Source organism: Macrotis lagotis, chromosome 2, assembly GCF_037893015.1.
Source record: "Macrotis lagotis isolate mMagLag1 chromosome 2, bilby.v1.9.chrom.fasta, whole genome shotgun sequence".
Classification (NCBI taxonomy): Eukaryota; Metazoa; Chordata; class Mammalia; order Peramelemorphia; family Peramelidae; genus Macrotis; species Macrotis lagotis.
This window is the reverse complement of record NC_133659.1, coordinates 297,936,124-297,959,524: the sequence shown is the minus strand read 5'-3', so window position 1 is coordinate 297,959,524 and position 23,401 is coordinate 297,936,124. Positions and strand designations below refer to the sequence as shown.

Below are 23,401 nucleotides of genomic sequence, written 5' to 3'. Positions count from 1 at the left end.
TGGGTTGTCATTTCCTTCTCCAATGGATTAAAGCAAACAGAGGATAAGTGACTTCCTCAGGGTCACACAGCTACTAAGTGTCTGATTCCAAATATGAACTAGGTTTTCCTGACTCCAGAGCTGTGCCACTTATGGATTTAGTGACAAAAAATGTTAGTTTCTGAACCTCCTTTAATAATGACTCCTCAGGAAACTTAACACCATTTGTCTATAAGACCAAAGTGCTTTTCTCTGTTATTTATGTAAGAAAAAAATCTTTCCTATGGCTTATTCTTATTCTCATTAGTGCTTTGCTATAATGATGTCCTCATGTCCATAACCTAATAGTAATCATCTCCTAATGAGATCTTTTTGGCATTTTAATGGCTAGACATCATTGAATAGGATCCAAGAATACACCCTAATAATAAATTCTGCTCTACCGTGAATGCCGATATAACTAGGTCCTAGTGTATAATAACTGGCTTACATTTATTTTTAAAAGATAGAAATCTTGTCTAACTTCTCTAACCTCCTTCTTAAGGCAACTAGGGACTTTGTGGATTGGAAAAGCAATAAAACACAGGACTCTTACTAAAAACTGAACAAGAATGCTACCTAATAGGTGACCAGAATCTACTTTCATTATAAGAGTCATATAGCCCAACAAATGTGGATGCAGCATCCTTCAAATGGAACTAACACATAATTCCCATTCACTATATTCTATCCTTAAACAATGTATTTATTTACACCTTGCCCCTTCTCCACTCCACCCTCCCATTAAAATGTAAGCCCTTCAAGGCCAAAGACTGTTCTAACCCTTCTACTTAAAACAACGGTGGCCCATAGTGAATGCTTAATAAACCCTTGTTGACTCAATGATAGATGGATTTCTATCATGCGTGAAAAGCTAAATAATTCTTCTACTCCATTTAGAATGGTGAAACTTTTACTAGAATATAGTGTCGTGACCAGTTCTGGGCTTAATAACTTGAAGGAATATAGGAAATTTGAAGGAGTTTCAAAGAACCACTAAAATTATTAATGGCTTAGAAAAATAGTACTTCTGAGAAAAGGCTAAAAGAACAGAAATTATTTATTCTGGAGAAGTCAGGGGGGAGGGCATGTTAACAGGCTTAGAGTTTATGAAAGGTTATTGTATAAAGAATGGTGACCAGCTGTTTTCCATCTCCAATGAATACAAAGAGAAAACAGAACATAGCTGCAGCATGAAGAATTCAGGGTAGCTATACCAGGAATTTCCTGCCAATGCTTGAACTGGACCCTGACACTGAACACTGGGTCAACCCAGGGTGGTATTCTGTAAATTGTCTATCAAACTGGGGACCACCAAATTGGGATCCAAGAGAGGACTGGGGGCTGGAACTTATCTCTTTCTTAGCTTATTAGAGGTCCAGAGAACCAGAGATTTGGAAGCAATCTCAGAAGTCATCAAGTCCAACTCTAATCTGAAAAGGACCTCCACAAAGGGTCATCTGAGTTTGAAACTCTTTGGATGCGAAGCCTACTCCATTCCAAAGTGGTGCACTTGAGTCCAGGAGAGATCACTCCAAATAGAGGTTTTCCAAGTGTTGTAATCCAACATCTGCAACTTCCACAAAGACTTCTGGTTCTATACAATAGGGCCAAGAGGACCAAGTCAAGTTTCTAAGTATAAGATAAATCTTAATATACTCAAAGACTGTAATCATGGCCTTCTGCCAAGTCTTTTCTTCTTCAAGCTAAATATTTGCAATTCCTATGTTCTCCAGGAACCTCACTAGGTTGATCATCCTCCATTGGAGGCATCCAGGCAATATCCTTCCTAAAAATCTGTACCAAAATCGAAGGCAAGACTTCTCATTTGCACCAGAGTAAAGTATTACAAGAGACCATTGTGGATTCAGTCTAAAATTGCATTAATTTTTTTTTCAATTTATACTATTGGAGCCTGTCTACTAAAATCCCAGGTCTTTTGTTGTTGCCATTTTTTTTTAATGCCTTTTGTTTTTATACATTTCCAAATATACATCCCTTCCCCTACACACTTATGTATGTCACCTTCCCTAGTGAACAATAAAAACAAAAACAAAAGTCAATCAAACAAACACATAAAGGGGAAGGAAAAGGGAATAAGCATTTACATAGAATCTACTATGTTCTAAATGTTTTATAAATAATATTTCACTTAATAGTGAGATAATAGATATATTTGATGGCATGTGCAATATTACATACCTACTATCCCCCAACTTTGCAGTGAAAAGAGTGGGGTGCATTTCCTCCAATCTTTTCCAGGACAAAGCCGGCATAATACAGTTCTATAGAGTTCAATGTCATTTTATTTCAGTCACCAAGTGCAATACTTTCCTGGTTCTGTTGACTTCACCCTATAGACGTTCAGATTTTCTCAAGGTCCTCTTAATTCTCCATAATCATCATTTCTTAGAGCATAATAATGGTTCTTTACATTCCCATACCACAATTGAGTTTTTGAGTTAACCAACTGCTCTAGTTGTACAATCTGTTTCAATTTTGATGTGACCAAAATGGAGTTCTTTCAATATTTATATATTTATATTTAGATAGACAGATAGATGATAGGACTTTCCTTTCTGGCTTTAGTCTCCTTGGGTTATATTCCTACTAGAGGAAACAGCTGGTCAAAGAGTATGGTTCTTCAGAAAGTTTGATCTCCAAGTACAGGACGCTGGTGAACCATAGAGGGAGTGGAAGAGAAGGACCAACTATGAGGAACTTAATGATGTAGAACTGTTTGTATTCCTTCATGGGAAGAAGATATTGATAACTCATATGAACTTTCTCATTTATAAGAGCTGTTAGAAGGAGCATATATAGACAGGACATAGGAAGGAGCAGAATATAATGGCATAATATAGTAAAAAGATGAATCAATGGGTGATAAAAGAAAATACTGGGAGGAAGAGAAAGGAGATGAAGAAGAAGAAGCTAAGAAATTTCACATAAGAGTCAAGAAAAGGTTTTTTCAATGGAGTGGAAAAGGGAGAAGGCAAGCGGGAATGAGTGAGCCTTCATTCTCATCAGAAATGGCTTAGGGAGGAAATGACATACACACTTAATAGGGAGAGGAAATCTGTCTTTCCCTGAAGAAGAAGGGGAGGAAAGGGATGGGATGAGGGGGAATGGGAGGAGGGAAGGGAGGAATAGGTGATAGAAGAGAGGGAAGATTGAGTGAGAGGGTACTCAGATGCAACACACTTTTGGACAGGGCTAGGATAAAAGGAGGGAGAGAGAGAGAGAGAGAGAGAGAGAGAGAGAGAGAGAGAGAGAGAGAGAGAGAATAGAATAGAATAGAATAGAATAGAATAGAATAGAATAGAATAGAATAGAATAGAATAGAATAGAATAGAATAGAATAGAATAGAATAGAATAGAATAGAATAGAATTGAATAGAATAAATAAGAGTGGGGAGAAATAGAGTGAAGGGAAATACAGCTAGTAATAGCAACTGTGAAAAAAATACTGCAGCAACTTCTCTGGTGGACTTATGATAAAGAAAGCAACTCACCCCAGAGACAGAGCCAATGAAATCTGAACACAGACTGAAGTACAATTTTTTTTCTTTCTCTCTATTTTTTAGGTTTCTCATCTTCTGGGGGGGGGTTATGTTTACTCTCATAACACATTCATTTTACACCAATGTATAAGCATGGAAACAATGTAGAGACTATCAGACAGCCTTCTTGGGGGGGGGATTGTAAAATTCAGAGCCTTGCAAAAAATGATGGGTATATATCACTATTGTATATAATTGGAAAACAAAATGTTAAAATGTTTAAAAAAAAGAAGAGTATGGTTCTAGTCTTTTTTTTTTTTTTTGGTTGCATTCTAAATTGTTTTCTAACTTGGTTGGACAAATTCACAGATCCACCAGCTATTTTAATATACTTGTATCATCTTTGCTAACTAGCTGGTTGTGAAGAGAAACTCAAGAGTTATAAGTTGTTCTCACTTGCATTTCTCTTGTTATTGGTGATTTACAGAAAGTTCTTCTATGACTATAAATATAAATGACTATAAATTTTCACTTGATAAATATTTGTTCATAACCTTCTGCCACTTGAGAATGGTTCTTGGTCTTATACATTTTTTTTAGGGGCTTTTTTTTTGTTTTTTTGGTTTTTCAAGGCAAACGGGGTTAAGTGTCTTGCCCAAGGCCACACAGCTAGGGATTTATTAAGTGTCTGAGACCGGATTTGAACCCGGGTACTCCTGACTCCAGGGCTGGTGCTTTATCCACTACACCACCTAGCCGCCCCTGCGGCACCTAGCGACCCCAGTCTTATACATTTCTTTACAAACTTGTATAATCCTTCTGTAATTTGGCTACAAAAACTTGACTTAGGAGTTTATAATGCAGACTGTTTTGTTCCAAATAAACAGCTATCTTTGTCACACTAGGTGTATTGATTTTATTTATATAAAATCTTTTTTATTTGATCAGAGAACCACCAATTACAATCTTTTTGGTAAGATGGAAAACCTCCAGGTCTCATTATCTGTCCTGCCACTCCTTCCTTAGATCTTCAGGGCCTTACCTTATTTTGCTGCATTGCCTACCAGTACCTAGGCACTGGCACCCAATCTGCCAAATAGACCACAGGCTCTGAGTTTTATCATCTGCCCCACTGTTTTGATTCTTGCTATTTCCAGGATTTTTCATCCATTCTAAAACTAAATCGTTTTATTTCTTGTCTCCCTCAGTTAGACTACCAGCTCATTGAAAGTAGGACTATCTTGCTTATGTATCGGTAACATCAGTGTCAGTATACTGAATGGGACAAAGTAAGTTGATAATGGGTTTTTTTTAATCATTTCATGAATTATACTAAAAAAAAGTCACTAGAATTCCCTTTGATCCAGTAGTACCATTCCTAAGCCTATGCCACAAAGAAATCAAAGATATGTGTACAAAAAAATTAATCACAGCATTTTTGCTGTTTTTGTTGGGTTTTTTTATTTGTTTTTAGCAAAGAACTAAAAGAGGATGCCCATTTATTAGGGAAAAAGTTGAAAGAAATATAAATATAATGCAATATTCGTGCTATGAGGAAAAAAATGACAGACAGATGCAAAGAAACCAGGGAAAGAAGGGAGGGAGAAGAATGAAGTGAACAGATTCAGGAGAACAATTCATACAGTTAATATTTTGAAAGAAAACATTTTTGATCCTTGTAACAGTCATTTCCAGAAAACTGAAAATAATGAATGCTTTCCTACTTATAGCCAGAAAGAAGATGGACTGGGGGGGACAGAATGAAAGACATTTTCCATGACTAATACATGCATTTGTTTTCCTTAAGTATACCTACAACAGAGGGAGGACTGTTTTAAGGAAAAGAGGAGAATGATAGTGATTAAAAAAATAAAAGAAAGATGGGGGGGGAGCATCAATCAAATAAGTTTTAAAATGAAAAGAAGAAAGCAGAAATGAATTCATAAGAGAAAACAGACAAGCAGGGTAGTGTTGAGACCACTATGTTAAGTTTAAGAAACACTTAAAACAAAATGTTGTGCCTAACAGAGATTCAGTTTCAAATACTATCCCCCTTTTCCCCTCATTTTTTTTTCTGTATGTCCATGTTTCTTGATATTTGTCAAGTCCCTGATGATAATACCACTTGTTTCTTTACCGTCTTCAGTTGCTTGCCCAGGGATTCAGAGTTCCTACAAATGCATTCTGTATTCCTTTTGGTGGTATCCATCATCACCATATTAACCACTAGAAGGGGAGAGTGGTTATCAGGTTTCCTGGGATCCAGGAGATTCTCAATCACACCAGAGCCACAGACTCCAGGAAGACAACTGATAGCTCTATTTCTGATGTGATTCTCACATGTGGTCATAGTTTTATTCAGCAAAGAGACAGGAGCCTATTCTAGTCATCTCTTCTTCTTCTGGCAAATGATGGATGCCCTCTCTCCTGACGGAATCTTGAGAAACACATCATCGTTCCTTGAAACACAGGAAGCTTCTTTGCTTATGTTCATGTCGAGCTTTCTCCCATGGGAAGAGTCTTCTATCTTTTATCTCATTCTAGATAATTCAGTGGTGCTTCTTCCCTACCCATGCTTCTTCCCTTCCAACTCCAGATACTAGATGGGATTTCTAGCTTCTTTTTGTTATTATTGTTCAGTTGTGTCTGGCTTTGTGACCCCATTTGGAGCATTCTTGGAAAAGAAAATGAAATAGTTTGGCCTTCCTCTCCAACTCATTTTAGAAATGAGGAAACAGAGAGCACCAAGGTTAAAGGACTTGCCCAAGGTCACACAGCTAGGATGAATGTGAGACTGTTTTTGAACTTGGGAACTCCAGGCACTAAGGCAATACCTAGCTACTCTAGTTTTGTACTCTCTTTTTATTCTGTTTTCTCTTGGAATTGCCCCCACCACATTCTTTCAAAGAACACTTATTCAGGGGCGGCTAGGTGGCATAGTGGATAAAGCACCGGCCCTGGAGTCAGGAGGACCTGGGTTCAAATCCGGTCTCAGACACTTCATAATTACCTAGCTGTGTGGACTTGGGCAAGCCACTTAACCTCGTTTGCCTTGCAAAAACCTAAAAAATATTAAAAATAAAAACAAAGAATACTTATTCAACAGATAACCTAGAAAACAGAATTCATCCTATTACTCTGGCACTAATGACAGAAGACCTCAATTCCAAACTTGCCTCTGACATTTGTCACCTGTAAGACCTTGGGCAAGTTACTTACTCTACATTAGGAGTTCTTAACTTGGAATGTGTGGACTTTAAGAAAAAAAAAATTTGTTCACTGTATGTCAATCTATAAGTTTCTTTTGTAATCCTGTGCATTGAAAAACAATATTGCGAGAAGAGGTCCTTAGGCTTCACCAGGCTGTCCAAGGGATCCAAGACACAAAAAGAGACTAAGGACTCTGGACAAGATGCTCTTGAAAGTCCTTCCTAGCTGTAGATGTAGAATCATAGTCTCAGCCTGTCCAAAGTCCTAGAAAACCAGTGTAGAAATCTGATTTTCTGTACTTTTGGGGATCACCATCTTATCATTTTCATTGAAGCTTTTTCTTTTTTCTTTTGTTTTATTTGTCTTCTCATAGCTATGTCCCTTGAGCAAAACAACCATGTTATCCACAATTTATTCAGAGGTCTCCCTGTTGGTCCTCTGCACAAAGTGAAGACTCAACAATGATTTATAATAATAAAGACAAGTCAGGTTAGATCAGCATTAGCTCATAGGCAAAGTTCCAGGGCAACATGTCTTCTCCCAAACCCTCCACATCCATGGGTGAAGCTCTACCATGGAGTTTAAATTGTAAGGTATAAATAGAGGATTTGAGTATAAACAGCAACTTAGCTATTTACTATCTATTTGATTTTTGGCAGCTCACTTAACATCTCTGGGCCTCAGTTTCTTTTTTTTTTAAATAGAGTATATAAACTCTAAGGTACCTTCTAGCTCTAAATCTGTAAAATCTGTAACCCTCTACTCTTTCCTTGAGAGAGAAAGTTAATTTTCAAATATCCTAGATTCTCTCAAAACAAAATGGGGGAGGGATTGAGCTAGATAAGTGGTTCTCAATCTGAGGGACCAAAGATTGGATTATAATGAATCTAATGGTCCACATATACACTATGGACTGGTTTTTGGTTCTGTATTTCCCAATCAAGTAGTATGTCATATGTGTGTATCATAAATTAGATACACTGCATTGTATTATGAATATTTAAGTCAAATATATATATATATATATATATATATATAGAGAGAGAGAGAGAGAGAGAGAGAGATGCTACTCTGATGAATAAACTATAAATTCATTTTAAATGTCATTTGCTTCCCAAGTTTCCATCATTATGCATTTTTCAATCAATACGTATAAGTCATTTCTAGGTTCATGAAATGTCTTGACATTAAAAAAGTTCTTGACTCTGAAAAATCTTGGGTAGAAAAATAATTTGGATAGAGTAGATGGAGTTTTTAACAAGGGCACTGACATGGAAAGTCAGGTCCATGGCTTCAATACTTTAAAGTGTCCAGTGCACTGGAAGAGATCAGGGGTTGGGAACAAGGTAAGAGGACCAGGGAATGGGGCAGAGGAAAGAGAGAGAAGGGAGGACCTGCTTCTTCCCAGTAGTCTTATATTTCCTATGAAACTCCTGTACACCACACCTGACCTAGCCCCCAAAATATTTGGATTTAAATGAAAATATAAAGGCATTGCTAGTTACAATTCTGTGGCTGTAAACTATGAGCCTAGGTGACTTTTTTTTTTTAGTTTTTGCAAGGCAAATGGGGTTAAGTGGCTTCCCCAAGGCCACACAGCTAAGTAATTATTAGTATCTGAAACCAGATTTGAATATTTGAACTCAGGAACTCCTGACTCCAGGGCTGATGCTCTATCCAGCTCTATCTAGCAGCCCAGACACTAGATGATTCTTTGATCTGAGGGTCAATTCTTACCAAGAAGGTGACATCAGACAAACCACTTAACTTCTGTGGGCCTCAGTTTCCCTATCTGTAAAATGAAAGAATTGGGCCAGTTGATTTCCATAGATTTCTTTCAGCTTTGAAATCTATGCTTTCACAGTAAAATGTGTTCTCTCAGTAGATTGCAAGTTCCCAACTAAAATACTACCTTCATTTAAAAATTTTTTAATTTAATTTATTTTTACTTAATTTAAAATCCTACCTTTTGTCTACAGGAAAATGGATGGACCCTCTTATTCCCAGGGTCTCCCCTCTGTAAATTATTTCCTGTTTATCCTGTGGATGACTTGCTTTGTCCATATTGGCTTGCATGTGGTCTCCTCGTTAGACTGTAAGCTCCTTGACGACAGAGACTGTCTTGTGCCTCTCTTTGCATTTCCAACTCTTAATAACTGGCGACTGACTACCTGAGGGTGGGGAATTACTTTCCATTATTTTGTTTAGATTGAGCATACATCCACCACTGGAGACATATGCCTCTATTCCTTCATTTCACAGATGAGGAAGCCCAGGTCCAGGAGTTTAAATGACTTAGCCAGAGTTATGCCTACTAAGTAATGTGATCTGGGATTGAAATTTAAGTCATCTGATTAACTTTGTGAGCATTAAATCAATACAATAATAATCAATATAATAAATCAAAATATTCATTCATTCATTCATTCATTTGTAAGGCCATGGGGTTAAGTGATTTGCCCAAGGTCACACAGCTAGGGAAATATTATTAAGTGTCTGTGACTTAGGTCCTCCTATGTGCTCTAGGATTGAAATTTAAGTCATCTGATTCCAGAGTCCACTGCCAAGAACTTGGTGAGCATTAAATCAATCAATTTATTTTTTTTAATTTTTTCATTCATTTCTTTAACCATGGGGTTAAGTGACTTGTCCATTTATTTATTTATTTATTTATTCATTCATTCATTCATTTCCTTGCAAGGCCATGGGGTTAAGTGGCTTGCCCATTTACTTATTTATTCATTTGTTCATTCATTCATTTATTTCTTTGCAAGGCCATGGGGTGAGGTGACTTGCCCATTCATTCATTCATTCATTTATTTATCGCTTTGCAAGGCCATGGGGTGAGGTGACTTGCCCATTCATTCATTTATTTATCTCTTTGCAAGGCCATGGGGTGAGATGACTTGCCCATTCATTCATTCATTCATTTATCTCTTTGCAAGGCCATGGGGTGAGGTGACTTGCCCATTTATTCATTCATTCATCCATGTATCTCTTTGCAAGGCCATGGGGAGAGGTGACATGCCCATTCATTCATTCATCCATGTATCTCTTTGCAAGGCCATGGGGAGGTGACATGCCCATTCATTCATTCATGTATCTCTTTGCAAGGCCATGGGGTAAGGTGACTTGCCCATTTACTTATTCATTCATTCATTCATTCATTCATCTCTTTGCAAGGCCATAGGGTGAGGTGACTTGCCCATTTATTCATTATCATTCATTCATTCATTCATTCATGTATCTCTTTGCAAGGCCATGGGGAGAGGTGACTTGCCCATTTATTCATTCATTCATTCATTTATCTCTTTGCAAGGCCATGGTGTGAGATGACTTGCCCATTCATTCATTCATTCATTCATGTATCTCTTTGCAAGGCCATGGGGTGAGATGACTTGCCCATTCATTCATTCATTCATTTATCTCTTTGCAAGGCCATGGGGTGAGATGATTTGCCCATTTATTCATTCATTCATTCATTCATGTATCTTTTTGCAAGGCCATGGGGTAAGGTGACTTGCCCATTTACTTATTCATTCATTAATCTCTTTGCAAGGCCATAGGGTGAGGTGACTTGCCCATTTACTTATTCATTTATTCATTCATTCATTCATCCATGTATCTCTTTGCAAGGCCATGGGGTGAGATGATTTGCCCATTTATTCATTCATTCATTCATTCATGTATCTTTTTGCAAGGCCATGGGGTAAGGTGACTTGCCCATTTACTTATTCATTCATTAATCTCTTTGCAAGGCCATAGGGTGAGGTGACTTGCCCATTTACTTATTCATTTATTCATTCATTCATTCATCCATGTATCTCTTTGCAAGGCCATGGGGAGAGGTGACATGCCCATTCATTCATTCATTCATCCATGTATCTCTTTGCAAGGCCATGGGGAGAGGTGCCTTGCCCATTCATTCATTCATTCATTCATCCATGTATCTCTTTGCAAGGCCATGGGGAGAGGTGACATGCCCATTCATTCATTCATCCATGTATCTCTTTGCAAGGCCATGGGGAGAGGTGACATGCCCATTCATTCATTCATCCATGTATCTCTTTGCAAGGCCATGGGGAGAGGTGACATGCCCATTCATTCATTCATCCATGTATCTCTTTGCAAGGCCATGGGGAGAGGTGCCTTGCCCATTCATTCATTCATTCATTCATCCATGTATGTCTTTGCAAGGCCATGGGGAGAGGTGCCTTGCCCATTCATTCATTCATTCATTCATCCATGTATCTCTTTGCAAGGCCATGGGGAGAGGTGACATGCCCATTCATTCATCCATGTATCTCTTTGCAAGGCCATGGGGAGAGGTGCCTTGCCCATTCATTCATTCATTCATTCATCCATGTATCTCTTTGCAAGGCCATGGGGAGAGGTGACATGCCCATTCATTCATTCATCCATGTATGTCTTTGCAAGGCCATGGGGTGAGTGACTGGCCCGAGGTCCCGCGGGTGTGCCTGGGGGTCCCCGACTCTGGTCTGCCTCTGCGGGGCGGGGCTGCCCTCCAGAGAATCATTTCCCGACCCACCTTGCGGCGGCGCAGCCGGCTTCCCGTGACGCCACACCTCCGCCCCTCCGCTAGGCAGCGCCGCTCACCTGAGCTTCCTGCGGCCGCCTCCGGGGGGCGCTCCCCCGCCGGGAGCCCCTGCGCGCGCAGCGCTCGCATCACGCGGGCCGGGGAGGCCTCCACGAAGCGCTCCCACAGGCCGGCCGTGTAAAAGTCCACCGTGTGGGCGCGGGCGATGGGCACGGCTCGGCGGAGGAAGCGCAGCAGCCCCCGCAGCTTGCCGCGCACCGCGGCCAGGTCGCCGCACGGCGGGAGCGGGCCGGCGGCCGCCATGACGCCCCCTCTCTCTTCCGGGCTGCAGGCGGCGCCCGAGCGGCCGCGGGGCTCGCTAGACCTAACGAGTGGCGCGCCGAGCCGCCCGGGGGCCGGACTGCCGCCGCCTGATGACGCGCTCGGCCCGCGACGCCGCCTGATGACGCGCTCGGTCCGCGACGCCGCGGCGGCCGGAAGCGCGGGAGCATGGCGCCGGCGGCGGAGCGGGCGGGAACGGCCGGGCCCAGCAAGCGGCGGCCATGGCGGCCGAGCTCGCGGCGAGCGTTCTCCGGCAGCGTCCGCGAGGGTGAGCGACCCCGGGGCCGGCGGCCCGCGCCCCGTCCTGGCCGGCTCCTCACCCCATTGGGCTTTTTTTTACTTCATTTCCTTATGTTGTGGAAGGCGCGGGGCCGAGTGGCTCGGCCAGGGCCGCGCGGCGGGGCGTCACGAAGGGCCCGGCCGGCCCTGAGCCCAGGGACGCCCGACTCCGGCCCCGCGGGGCGTTCTTGACAAACACACCGGAATCATGGACCGTGTCCTCCTTCAGGTCCTTTTACGGAGGGGGAAACTGAGGCAAACAGGGTTGGGCGACGGGCCCAGGGAAAGTGACCTCAGGCCCGAGCTCGGCCCCCCCCCCGCCCCTCGGGGTGCACAGCTGGTGCTTAATCAATGCTTATATAGGCGTCGATCCTTCCCTGAACCCCGACCCCTGTCAGAACTGCGCCTGGAGGGAGGGACACAAGGCCTGCGGCACCTTATTTACTTGTTTATAAACAGCCCTCCTGTCCTGCCTTTCCCAGCGAGGGGGCATTGGCACCGTGCCAGTCTGCTGTTGGTAATAGGATGCTGATAAAATTAACGTGTGAAATTGTGGTATTTACTGTTGGGAAATATTTAACAAAATAAGTGAAAACACAATAGAGCATGTTAATATTTAGTGTTCTAGGCCCTTTTTATTTGTTTGACATTACTGGTATAGGGGGTGGCTAGGTGGCCGGTGGATGGAGCACCGGCCCTGGAGTCAGGAGGACCTGGGTTCAAATCCGGCCTCAGACACTTAATCATGACCTAGCTGTGTGGCCTTGGGCAAGCCACTTCACCCCATTGCCTTGCAAAATCCTACTATATATAAAATCTATATCTATATATACACAAAGAGAGAGAGAGAGTTCTATTATCACTCTCCCTGCTGTATACATTATATATATATATATATATATCAGGGAGAATGATAATAGAACTACATATATGTACATATATATGTATATATGTATGTATAGTTTTACTAAAAAGGGGCAGCTAGGTGTTGCAATAGATAGAGCACCAGCCCTGCAATCAGGAGTACCCAGTACCTGAGTTCAAATCCAGTCTCAGATACTTTGACCTACCCATGTGGCCTTGGGTAAGCCACTTAACCCCATTGCCTTGCAAAATCCTAATATATATATACAGAGAGAGAGAGAGAGAGTTCTATTATCACTCTCCTTGCTGTATGCATTATACATATCAGGGAGAGTGTAATAGAACTACATACATACATATATATATATGTATGTATGTATGTATATTTTTATTAAAAAGGGGCAGCTAGGTGTTGCAATAGATAGAGCACCAGCCCTGCAATCAGGAGTACCCAGTATCTGAGTTCGAATCTAGTCTCACACACTTAATCATTACCTAGCTGTGTGGCCTTGGGCAAGCCACTTAACCCCATTGCCTTGCAAAATCTTAATATATATACACAGAGAGAGAGTTCTATTATCACTCTCCCTGATATACATTCATACATATCAGAGAGAGTGATAATAGAACTACATATATATGTATGTATGTATGTATGTATGTATGTATATTTTTACTAAAAAGGGCCAGCTAGGTGTTGCAGTAGATAGAGCACCAGCCCTGCAATCAGGAATACCCAGTACCTGAATTCAAATCCGGTCTCAGACACTTAATAATTACTTAGTTGTGTGGCCTTGGGCAAGCCACTTAACACCACTGCCTTGCAAAAAAGCTGTAAAAATAAAAGAGACAGTGGTATAGAGGAAGTTTGAGAATGAGTTTTCTTTTCCCAAACTATATCTAAAGGCCTTAATATTACCTAGAAGTGTTGTTATTTAATAATAATAAAGTTTGTCCTTCATTTTCGAAGCCACAACATCAGGGAAGTGATGCCAGGACAAGCACATGACAAGTATTCATTTTAAGAAAAATAGCTTGGAAGTGAGGATGTACAAAGTACTATATGCCCATTTCAGCTCTCCTGAAGTCATTCCAGCAAAGTCAACGTTACCCTCCAGAACTAGCCATGGAAATCACCTTTTAGATTCTACAGGGGCTGCTAAGTGGTGCAAGAACTGGAGCACAGGGTCTGGATTCAGGAGGACCCAAGTTCAAATCTAGTTTCTGATATTTAGGAGTTTTGTGACCCCAGACAAGTGACTAACCTCTGTCTAGTTTTCTTAGTTGTAAAATGGAATTGTGACAATAGTAATAATGATGGTGATGGTAATGATGATGATTTTAACAATAATGATGATGATGATGTTTATCCTTTTTAAAGAAGACCCTGACACCAGGGAGATGATACCCTGACAAGCCCATGAATTAGATTAGAGTAAGGCTGTACTGTGCTAAGTCACCAGCCTCACTTTCTCCTCAGATAGGAATCAGGACGACTGGAGATAGGTCAGGATGCAAGACAACCAGGGTTAAGTGACTTGCCCAAGGTCACACAGCTAGTAAATGTCTGAGGCTGTATTTGAATTCAGGTCCTGACCTCAAAACCAACACTCTACCTACTTCAGCATTTAACTGCCTGAAATGGGCTTTTATGGAGGAAATGAAACATTTAGACTGGGTGACAAGTTGAAAAAAGAGAGCAGTTTTAAGCATGAACACTTTTGCATCCTGGGTCTTCCTAAGCCCATTGATATGAAGTAATTTTCTATTTACATTTTGAAGTAGGCATTCAGCTAGGTTTTGTGGAATTAAATGGAGATGCTAAAGTGGGAAACACCAGAATCATTTTACACTTATAAATATACTTTTCACGTGAGGAAACTTAAAACACAAGTTAACTGGGAGTAGAAGAGTTGGTATTCAGAACCAGATTCTCTACCTTGAAATCCAGGCATCTTCATTTTCTCACTCCTTCCTGCTGTCTCTTGCTTCTCAACGTGGAACCTTCTCTGTAGATCCTGCTTCCTAGAATTGGGGGGGGGGGAGCACTTTTTTTATATTTTAAAAAACTGAAGAAATATGGTCCAGATGAACCCTTTCTGTCTCACATGGTTATCTTTGGGAACATCATCAATTCTTGTTAGGTTCATGCATCAGATCTGAAGCCATTTTCAAATATTTGCTAAAGCTTTTGAGGAGAGAGAGCCTTTGAGAAAGGGGGGGAAAAATCTTACCAAAAAAAATGATTATTGAAAATTATCCTTACATGTAGCTGGAATAATTAATTTCAAAAAAAATACCTTTGGAGGAGATTCAATTTGATGATTTTTTCTTCCACATTTGAATCATTTATAAATGAAGGTAGTTATTGCTAGTGGACAGATCATTGCATTTAGTGTCAACCCACCAAATCCTTGCTTCTGAGTGAACTTGGAAAGGTCACTTAATCTCTCACAGCCACAGTTTTTTCTTTAAAATGAAGGAGTTGATCTGACTGTTCTATTAATTCTCTTAGCTTCAAAGTCTTATCATCTTAATATCCTAGGACTCAGTTGAGGTCTGTGCATGCAAAGAGGATTTTTTTTTTGATTCCCTAATATAGTAAAATAATGTAAATATTAAACTTGTCTCATTTCCTTCGTTCAGTTCCCTAGATGCAGATATACTCAGAAAAATGCTAAGCTAATTTCTTTTTTGTCTAACAGATAAGACAAATAGCTTAAAGAGCATGACATCTTGCTATTGTTTTTTATTATGCCTTTCTAAAGTTAATACTATATAAAACTTGTATATTGTGATGACTAGTTATGAAAGTTATGCTTAATTAATCATTTTTTATTTGATTTAAATATTAGTCATAGATAACTAACATCTATTTTCCCCTTATTTACATTAACTTGATGGTCTTATTTTTTTCAATGTAGGACAAGGATTTGCATTTCAGAGAAAGCAAAAAATTCAACAAGAATACAAGAAATTGCTAAGGAAAGAAAAAAAGGCACAAATTTCACAAGAATCTCAGTTTACAGAACGATATCCAGAGCATTTAAAACATCTGTATTTAGCTAAAGAAGAAATGCTCAGGAGACGACATACAAAAGAAAAACAACATTTGCCAGAAGAAGAATGTAGCTCAACAGTGAAGTATGTTTTCTCTCTTTCTCTTGTTTAAATACTGGAAATTAAACCCATATTTCGATAGCGAGATATAAGGAATTTTACTTTTTTAACTGGGAGTTAAAATTTCATGTAATTAAATGAAAGCGTAGTTTTAGCATATTTAAATGAATAGGAGATAGAATGGCTTAGAGGAAAAAGTACTGGACTGGGATTAAAAACTACTTAGGTTCAGGTCTTCCTATGATGTAAGCTTATGATCTGGGAAAGTCTTAAACTGTTCTGAAACTCAGATTCTTTATATGTAAAATGACAAAATACGTCTAAATCTCTAAGGTTCCTTACAGCTTATAGTTATGTGACTCTGAATTTCATGATATAAGTGAAAAGAATAGTCTAGATCTATACAACCTCAGTTTTAAGATTTTTTCATTTTCCTCATATACCCATAATTGCTATTTAAAAAAATAGTAATGCATACTACAACTCTCTCTATATTTATATAACTATAACTATAAAGCCACTCTCTGATGAACAGTGCTAAGGCATGGGGAAATGTGAAATAAGTGAGAAAAACATTCTTTGGAAGGTACCACAAGTGGGATTAACTAAAATTTAAAAATTAAGCATGATATGTTGAATAAAAAAGGTAAAAATGTGACCTGATCATAGAAATAGAAGTCATTTCTAGCTAGCTAAAGAAGTATCATTGAGGTGGCAGTGTTTGAATTGGAACTTGGAGGTTGCTCAGAATTTCAGCAAGTAGGGCAGCTAAGTGTCGCAATGGATGGAGCACTGGCCCTGAAGTCAGGAGGACCAGATCCAACCTCAGACACTTATCAAGTTCTGTGACCTTGGGCAAGTCACTTAATCCCATTGCCTTGCAAAAACTAGAAAAAAAAATTTCAGTAACTAAGAGGGGAGAAAGAAAAAGAATTTCAAATGAAGGGAACAGCCATTTGTTAAGTATAGACCTTTGCGACTCAATGATAGACTGAAAAATCAAAATGAGTCACTTGTGTGATAGGACGAGAGACGGTGATTCCAGGCTTCACATCCAAAAGTGAGGTTCTGCTGTTGTCTGCCTTAGTGATGCCACACCTGGAGAATGGTGGGCAGTTCTGAACAAAACATTTTGGGAAAGACCCTGAGCTGTGGTGTAAAAAGGATGATGAAGGGTGTCGGTTCATGCCAAGAATCAGGTGAAGGAAGTATGTTTATTATCCTGAGGAAGAAAAGACTCAAGTTTTAAGAATAAAAGTTGCCTTCTAGCAGTTAAAGGACTAGGATGGGGAGGTAAATTACACTTTTCCTGTTTAGCCTTAGAAGGCAGAAAAAGGTACAATGGTAGAAAGTGCAAAGAGGAAGATTTGTGTTTTTTTTTTAAAGAAAAACTTGAGCTATTCAGAAATAGAAAAAAATTCTTTAGAAAGTAGATTAAAGGGCAGCTAGGTGGCGCAGTGGATAAAGCACAGGCCCTGGAGTCAGGAGTACCTGGGTTCAAATCCTGTCTCAGACATTTAATAATTACCTAGCTGTGTGGCCTTGGGCAAGCCACTTAACCCCATTTGCCTTGCAAAAACCTAAAAAAAAAAACCAAACAAACAAAACAAAGGAAGTAGATTAAACTTTCTTGGATGTTGTCAAGCAAAGACTGTTCCTTGTTGGAAATGTGGGGAAATTCTTTGGTTTCTGATTGAACTACATGCCTCTGAGACAGAGGAATTTTAGCAAAGACAAAAGATAGACTGGTCCCAATTCAGAATTGATGATCATTTGGAGAAAGGGCTGGTCTGATCTTTACCTTTGCTTAACAAAACAAAATTAGAGTGAGTAAGTTTTAAAAAAAAGACATTATTGAGGAGGGAGGGGTTTTGTAAACTTCTGTTAACAGTTCTTACCCGTGCCCAGGACTTCACTTGGCATGAAGAAGAAAGAACTGGCATCATTCAGACCTCTAGAAACTCAGTCTAGTTAAGGAGACAAGACTAGGACACATGATAGGGTCCAAGCTGCACTCAGCAAGATCTAAATGGTTTGATACAAATTACAAGTAGTAGAGGAATCCAAAGAAGGAAGGGATCCCTGAAAGTTGTGTAGTCATGGAATTCCGGTAAGATGGAAGGGTTATTGGATAGCCTCAGTCCTACAAGATCATGTGATTTTTCTCTCTGGCAATATTCTTCTAACACTGGCACAAATATTGTCTTCTATTATATCAATTCTCCTATTATATCTTAAAAAGGCATTCTTAATAACACTCCTTTGATCTATGGTCTGACATATTTAAACCCTTCTTGAATTTGTTTTCGGCCTGTAGCATTTCTTCATGGTAACACCTGGGTAGAAATTTACTACCTATTAAGTAGTAAAATACTTCCTTGGAGGGGGCGGGTTGCAAAGCAATGGGGTTGAGAGATTGCCCAAGATCACTGAAGCCTGATTTGAACTCAGGTTCTCCTGACTCCAGGGCTGGTGCTATATATCTACTGTACCAGCTTACTGTATGATGTCAAACTTTTAGAACTGTCCCTAGTTTTAATATAGAGTGGGACTCTATCTGCCTACCAGTTTGTTACTAGCTAGATTTAGTTATTTTTGTCCTTGAGAGTCATAAAATGTATTTGTGAGTAATATTTTATAATTGTAACTTTTGTTAGTGACATTTGAGCTATTGCTATTTAATGAATATCTGTGATTTTTGACTTTCCTAATTTTTTTTATTATTTGATCTTTTATAGTCCAATTGCCACTCCAAAACGAAGTAAGAAAAAAACATCAAGCCAAAAGGCAAAAGAAGAGTATGAACGGGTACAAGCTAAACGTGCTGCTAAGAAACAGGTAAAAAAAATTAAATATATGAATATTTTTTCCCTTAAAATTATGTATCATAATGTGTAGTTAAAAATTTTCATAGTTACATTATGAACTTGGCATTTCATTCAAGATGTTATTTATCTACAACTATTTACAATGCATTAAATTATTTGCCTTTTAATAAATTAAGGAAATAAAGTCTCGTAACTTGTAAGATCCTTTGAGCTCTAAATCTAATCCATTAATCTAGAGAACCTTAGGGGTCAACTCTTAGAACTAATGAGAAACCAAATTCAGTTTAACTACCAAGAAAAAACAATCTTTCCTACAGTCATTTTTGCTTTACATTGAGGTACTATTATAAGTTGAAGTTTTTAAAATAATTATTTATTCTAGTTATGGCCATTTAAAAAATTTATTTCTAATTTAGCAAGAGGAGGCATAAACTAAAATTGTTAGTCAGTAAAAAATACAAGCACAAAAAGGATGATCTTGTTAAAGCCAAAACAATGTCCTTGTTTTGAATACTTCAGAGTCCTAGTGTCATACTACCTCAAAAAAGTATTACAGCCTCCTTTAAGACAATGCCAAATATAATAGTGAATGATATTACCAATGATAATTTGCTCTGCAGTTTAATCTCTCTAAGCCTTGCTTTCTTCATCTCAAATGAAGTTATGGAAAAAAATGTTCTTTAACATCTCTTCATTTAATAACATTCTATAATTTAATTTTGTTTTGATTTAGTAACATTATAAGCCTTTTAAACTTTATTACATGCCAATGAGGAATGATAATTTATATGTTTAAAAATTTGTATTTGACAAAATGACTACTTTTCTTAATAGTCTATAAACTGATGTTTGATTGGTGAAATAGTATTTCTCTGTGGAGCTAATGAAACTTGCATAATTGGTTATATTAAGCTTTTTTTTCTCTAACCACATGATATTAATCATATTCTGAAATAGGACACCAGATGAAGTAAATGAATTTTTCCACTATAAATACTTTTATATTCCTTTTTCATTTCACTTATCTGGAACAAGAATCTTTCCTATTAATTATATGTTGACCTATTTGCTTGGAATTCAGCATTTCAGAGTGATAAAGTGAAAGTTACTAGCATCATCAGTGATAAAATCTGGACTATTAAAAGTTTCGATGAAGGTTCCAAATTGAAGGCAAGCATATTATGTTTCTTTTGACTTTGTGGGCAGTCCACGGCTATAAAATGTGTCTCTGTGTATCTACTTTGCTAGGTTTATTTACAAACTAGGACAAAGTAAGTCTCATCCGTGTGAGATTTTATTTTGCATAATAGTTAACCCTGTGTGTTTATCATATCTTACCATATATTGTGGAAATAGAAATAGATTTGTTTCCTCTAAGAAGAGAACTATTAGCATTAAGACTGCTAAAAAAATATACTGTGATCCATTATATTTTAAAATCTTGGGATAATATGATTTTTTAAATGAATTTTCTTTTTGTATAGGATGCCATTACAATTAAACATAAATATATTGAAAGGATTTTGTTTCTTTGTCTGATCATGAAATTATTAAGTCACCTTCATAAATACATTGGGTATTTATTAGCAAGAAGGAATTTAAAATGTTTATGGAAAATACTTGCTATGTACTAAGTGCTAAGCCTGGAGATGCTAGTAGAGAAAGTGAGACAGTAAGGGCTGTCCAGGAGTTTTCACCTTAAATGAGGAAGAGAATATAGGAGAGAAAGTCCAGCCACAGGAGGAAGGAAAAGGTCCACAAGTATTAAGGTGGTGGTTAGGGTATATAGCAAGGTCTCCAGGGCTAAGTCTGGTGACAGTGCCAGAATTCTACAAGGTGTAGAGGAAAGGCAGAAGGGAAGGCCTGGGTTATCCTTGTTTTCCTCCAGTTCACCCAAGGGAATAGGGAATTGATAAGCCACATCTCATCCAAGCAAAGTTAGCAGTCAGCTACTGGGATGAGTTCTGGGCAAGCCAGTATAACCTGAGGAGAGGGCATTGTCTCATTATTTTTAAGATTCATTATTTCAGAAAATCAAAATAAACAAGATTAACATTAAGAAAGATTTAAAAGCCAAATTTTCACTTTTCATAAGTCTTCAAGTAACAACTTATTTCAGAGTTTCAGTGTGGGTGATCCCTGCTGCTCATGCAGGTTGCAATCTCTTTGCAACTTCATAAATATAGCCTTTGAGGGCTTCTGTAAGCACAAAATTCATCACATTTTAAGCATCTTAGTGCTAGGTTTAGGCTGATTTCTTAGACAACAGACATGTAGTCTCCAAATGATTTGTAGTTTGTGTTTCATTGGCTCAGTCTTCAGGAACCCAGGGTCCCATCAGGGCTGTTTAGAATCATTCCAGTCACTGGAGGATGTTCTGTATTATATTAAGTGAGCTTGAAGGTTCTTGCCAGTAGAATCTTAGACAGTCTGTTCTTTCAGGATTGTAATACAGAGAGCCTAATAAAGAAATAATGATAATAGTTCACAAATATATTATTTCACATCTACTATCTCATGTAATTCCCCCAACTCTGGAATATGCTGGGCAGGCATTATCCAGATTTTTCATTTACTGAAATGAGACTCAACACAGGGTCATACCAGTACAAAGAGATACCTGAGACTTTTAACCTTAATCTTTTGGTTTCAAGTTTATATTTTACTATATTATTTTTCAGTATTTTGATCATGAAATCCGATTCCTAAAAGTCAACTAAGATAGAAATCATATCCTCAGTGAGAAATGTTAAGGTCTTTTTATGGTAATTCTTTTAAAATTCCAAACTGTTCATAAACATGATACTAATGATTAATATATTTGTAATTTTAGGCGTTTGAGAAAAGAAAGAAAGAAAGAGAAGAAGCACAACAGCTCTACAAAAAAAAGAAAATGGAAGCGTATAAAATATTGAGCAAAAGAACTAAAAAAGGCCAACCAAATCTGAACTTACAAATGGAGTATCTTCTAAAGAAAATACAAGAGAAAACATAAACACTTACTTTGATGTATATTAAAATGTATTTTATATTGCCTGGATTCTTTTGAATCAGCTAACGTACTTCTTTGCTATTCCTAATTCTGTGCTTATTGGAACAACAGGCCAATTCAAGCATATTGGAGGTGTTTTTATTTTTTGCAGAAAACATTTTTAAATGCTATAAATAAATGGGTTTTTAATTGTTTAGTGGTTACTTCTTAAAGAAGATTGATCTATTAAATTAAAACATTCCATTTAGATGAATTGCTTAAGCTATATTTTTGTCTAAATGAGAACTTTAATAGGCAAAACTAAGTTGTTTTATTTAAAAAAAAACAGCTTTGGGGTATTTAACTCCTAATAAAATATTTAGGCAGTTATAATTCTTTCTGGTATTAAAAACTGTTGTTTTAAAAGTGTTTTTTAATAGTATCTGTTTTAATTAAATGCTATATGCAAAGAAATCATCATTAGCAGTATTTATATCAATTTCCCCTCTCTCCTGCCCCCCCCCTTCTATTGAAAGCTTTCATCCAGAACTTGCAAATTACAGAAGGGTTGTTTTCCCTGACTAGAGTAATGTTTACTAATGTGGATACTGTATTAGGCTGGATCCAGCTATAAAAATGTTGGATTTATATACTTGCCAGCATTCATAGAAGCATTTGAAATAGTTTCAGCATTTCACAAAAAAAAAAGTTCAAACAGTAATCTTAATTTTTATTTTCCTTTTTTCCCATTATTAAATAGGCAGGAGCTAAATTGGACAAAAACTGACTTGAATGACAAAATTTATAAGTAGGGTAAATAGAACTTAGAATGTAATAAGTATTATAAGTGATCATTAAAGTCTTAAAAAAGAAATCAGGCACAGTCACTATTATTATCATCTTTTAGTTTTTTATTCATGATGGTTCTAGTTAATAACTTACAGGTGATAAATCCTGCTCTTGAGAAAACTTAATCATACCCATCAAATTCTTCTAGAACAAAACACTCTTTCTCTTCCTTCCCTTCCTTGAACTGTGTATCCCCTTCTACAGGCCCCTGCAACCTTTCCCCAGGCACTTTTAGATAGCTTGTTTTTTTTTAGGGGTTGCTAGGATACTGTTCATTTCACTGCCACAATACTCCAGAGAAAATTTGACGCTTGGTCTGCAAAGATTTACATTATTGCATTCTTTAGAAGATGGTTTCTTTTTAAAAAAGATTAGTTTATAATTGAAATTAAATTGAAAATTATTTTACTCTATATTTAGTATTCTCCAAAACTTATTCTAAAGTAACCATCCATAGTGCTAATATATTTTTGAGATGCTAAAAGCTGCACATCAACTACTAACTTCAATATTTATTTTTGTTAAATGTATTTCTGTAAGTTAGGTTTTGTATATTTGTGTACATGATTAATTTGTGATGCTAAAATGATTTTCACATCTCACGTAGAGTAGGGGAGAAAAAAAGTCAATGAATTTTAAGCGAATGACTTTTTCCATTCTTCCTAGGTTAGCTGAATCTTTTACCAAAATTCTAAAGAGCCTCCTAACCAGTTTCTGCTGAATTATTATAAACTCAGGTGTTCTTTAAAAACTCTAAATTAACAGATCACTAATTAAAGCATAAAAACATTGAAATCATTTAGTGCCCATTTTAGAAATAAACTTTGATTAACTTAAGATGACATTAGCTCAAAAAACTAGCCAATCTAAAATCTCTGTA

General features: G+C 37.9%; 2 protein-coding genes across 3 annotated transcripts in view; one reads left to right on the top strand and one right to left on the bottom strand.

The window, feature by feature from the left end:
- Positions 1-11,670, bottom strand: part of METTL25 (methyltransferase like 25) — a 178,068-nt gene extending 166,398 nt beyond the window's left edge. Inside the window, exon 1 of one of the 2 annotated variants that reach the window (XM_074226524.1) lies at positions 11,349-11,670. In XM_074226524.1, the coding sequence (XP_074082625.1) occupies positions 11,349-11,592 (244 nt within the window). In that variant the 5' untranslated portion in view covers positions 11,593-11,670. The remainder of the gene's footprint in view (positions 1-11,348) is intronic. The other variant, XM_074226523.1, reaches the window with a different exon arrangement.
- Positions 11,671-11,732: 62 nt separating this feature from the next.
- On the top strand, positions 11,733-21,884 carry CCDC59 (coiled-coil domain containing 59). Its single transcript, XM_074226525.1, has 4 exons — positions 11,733-11,878; positions 15,678-15,897; positions 18,612-18,711; positions 21,535-21,884. Exons 1-4 carry the CDS (start codon positions 11,779-11,781, stop codon positions 21,694-21,696), a joined length of 582 nt encoding a protein of 193 aa, XP_074082626.1. The 5' UTR covers positions 11,733-11,778; the 3' UTR covers positions 21,697-21,884.
- Positions 21,885-23,401: the final 1,517 nt, after the last annotated feature.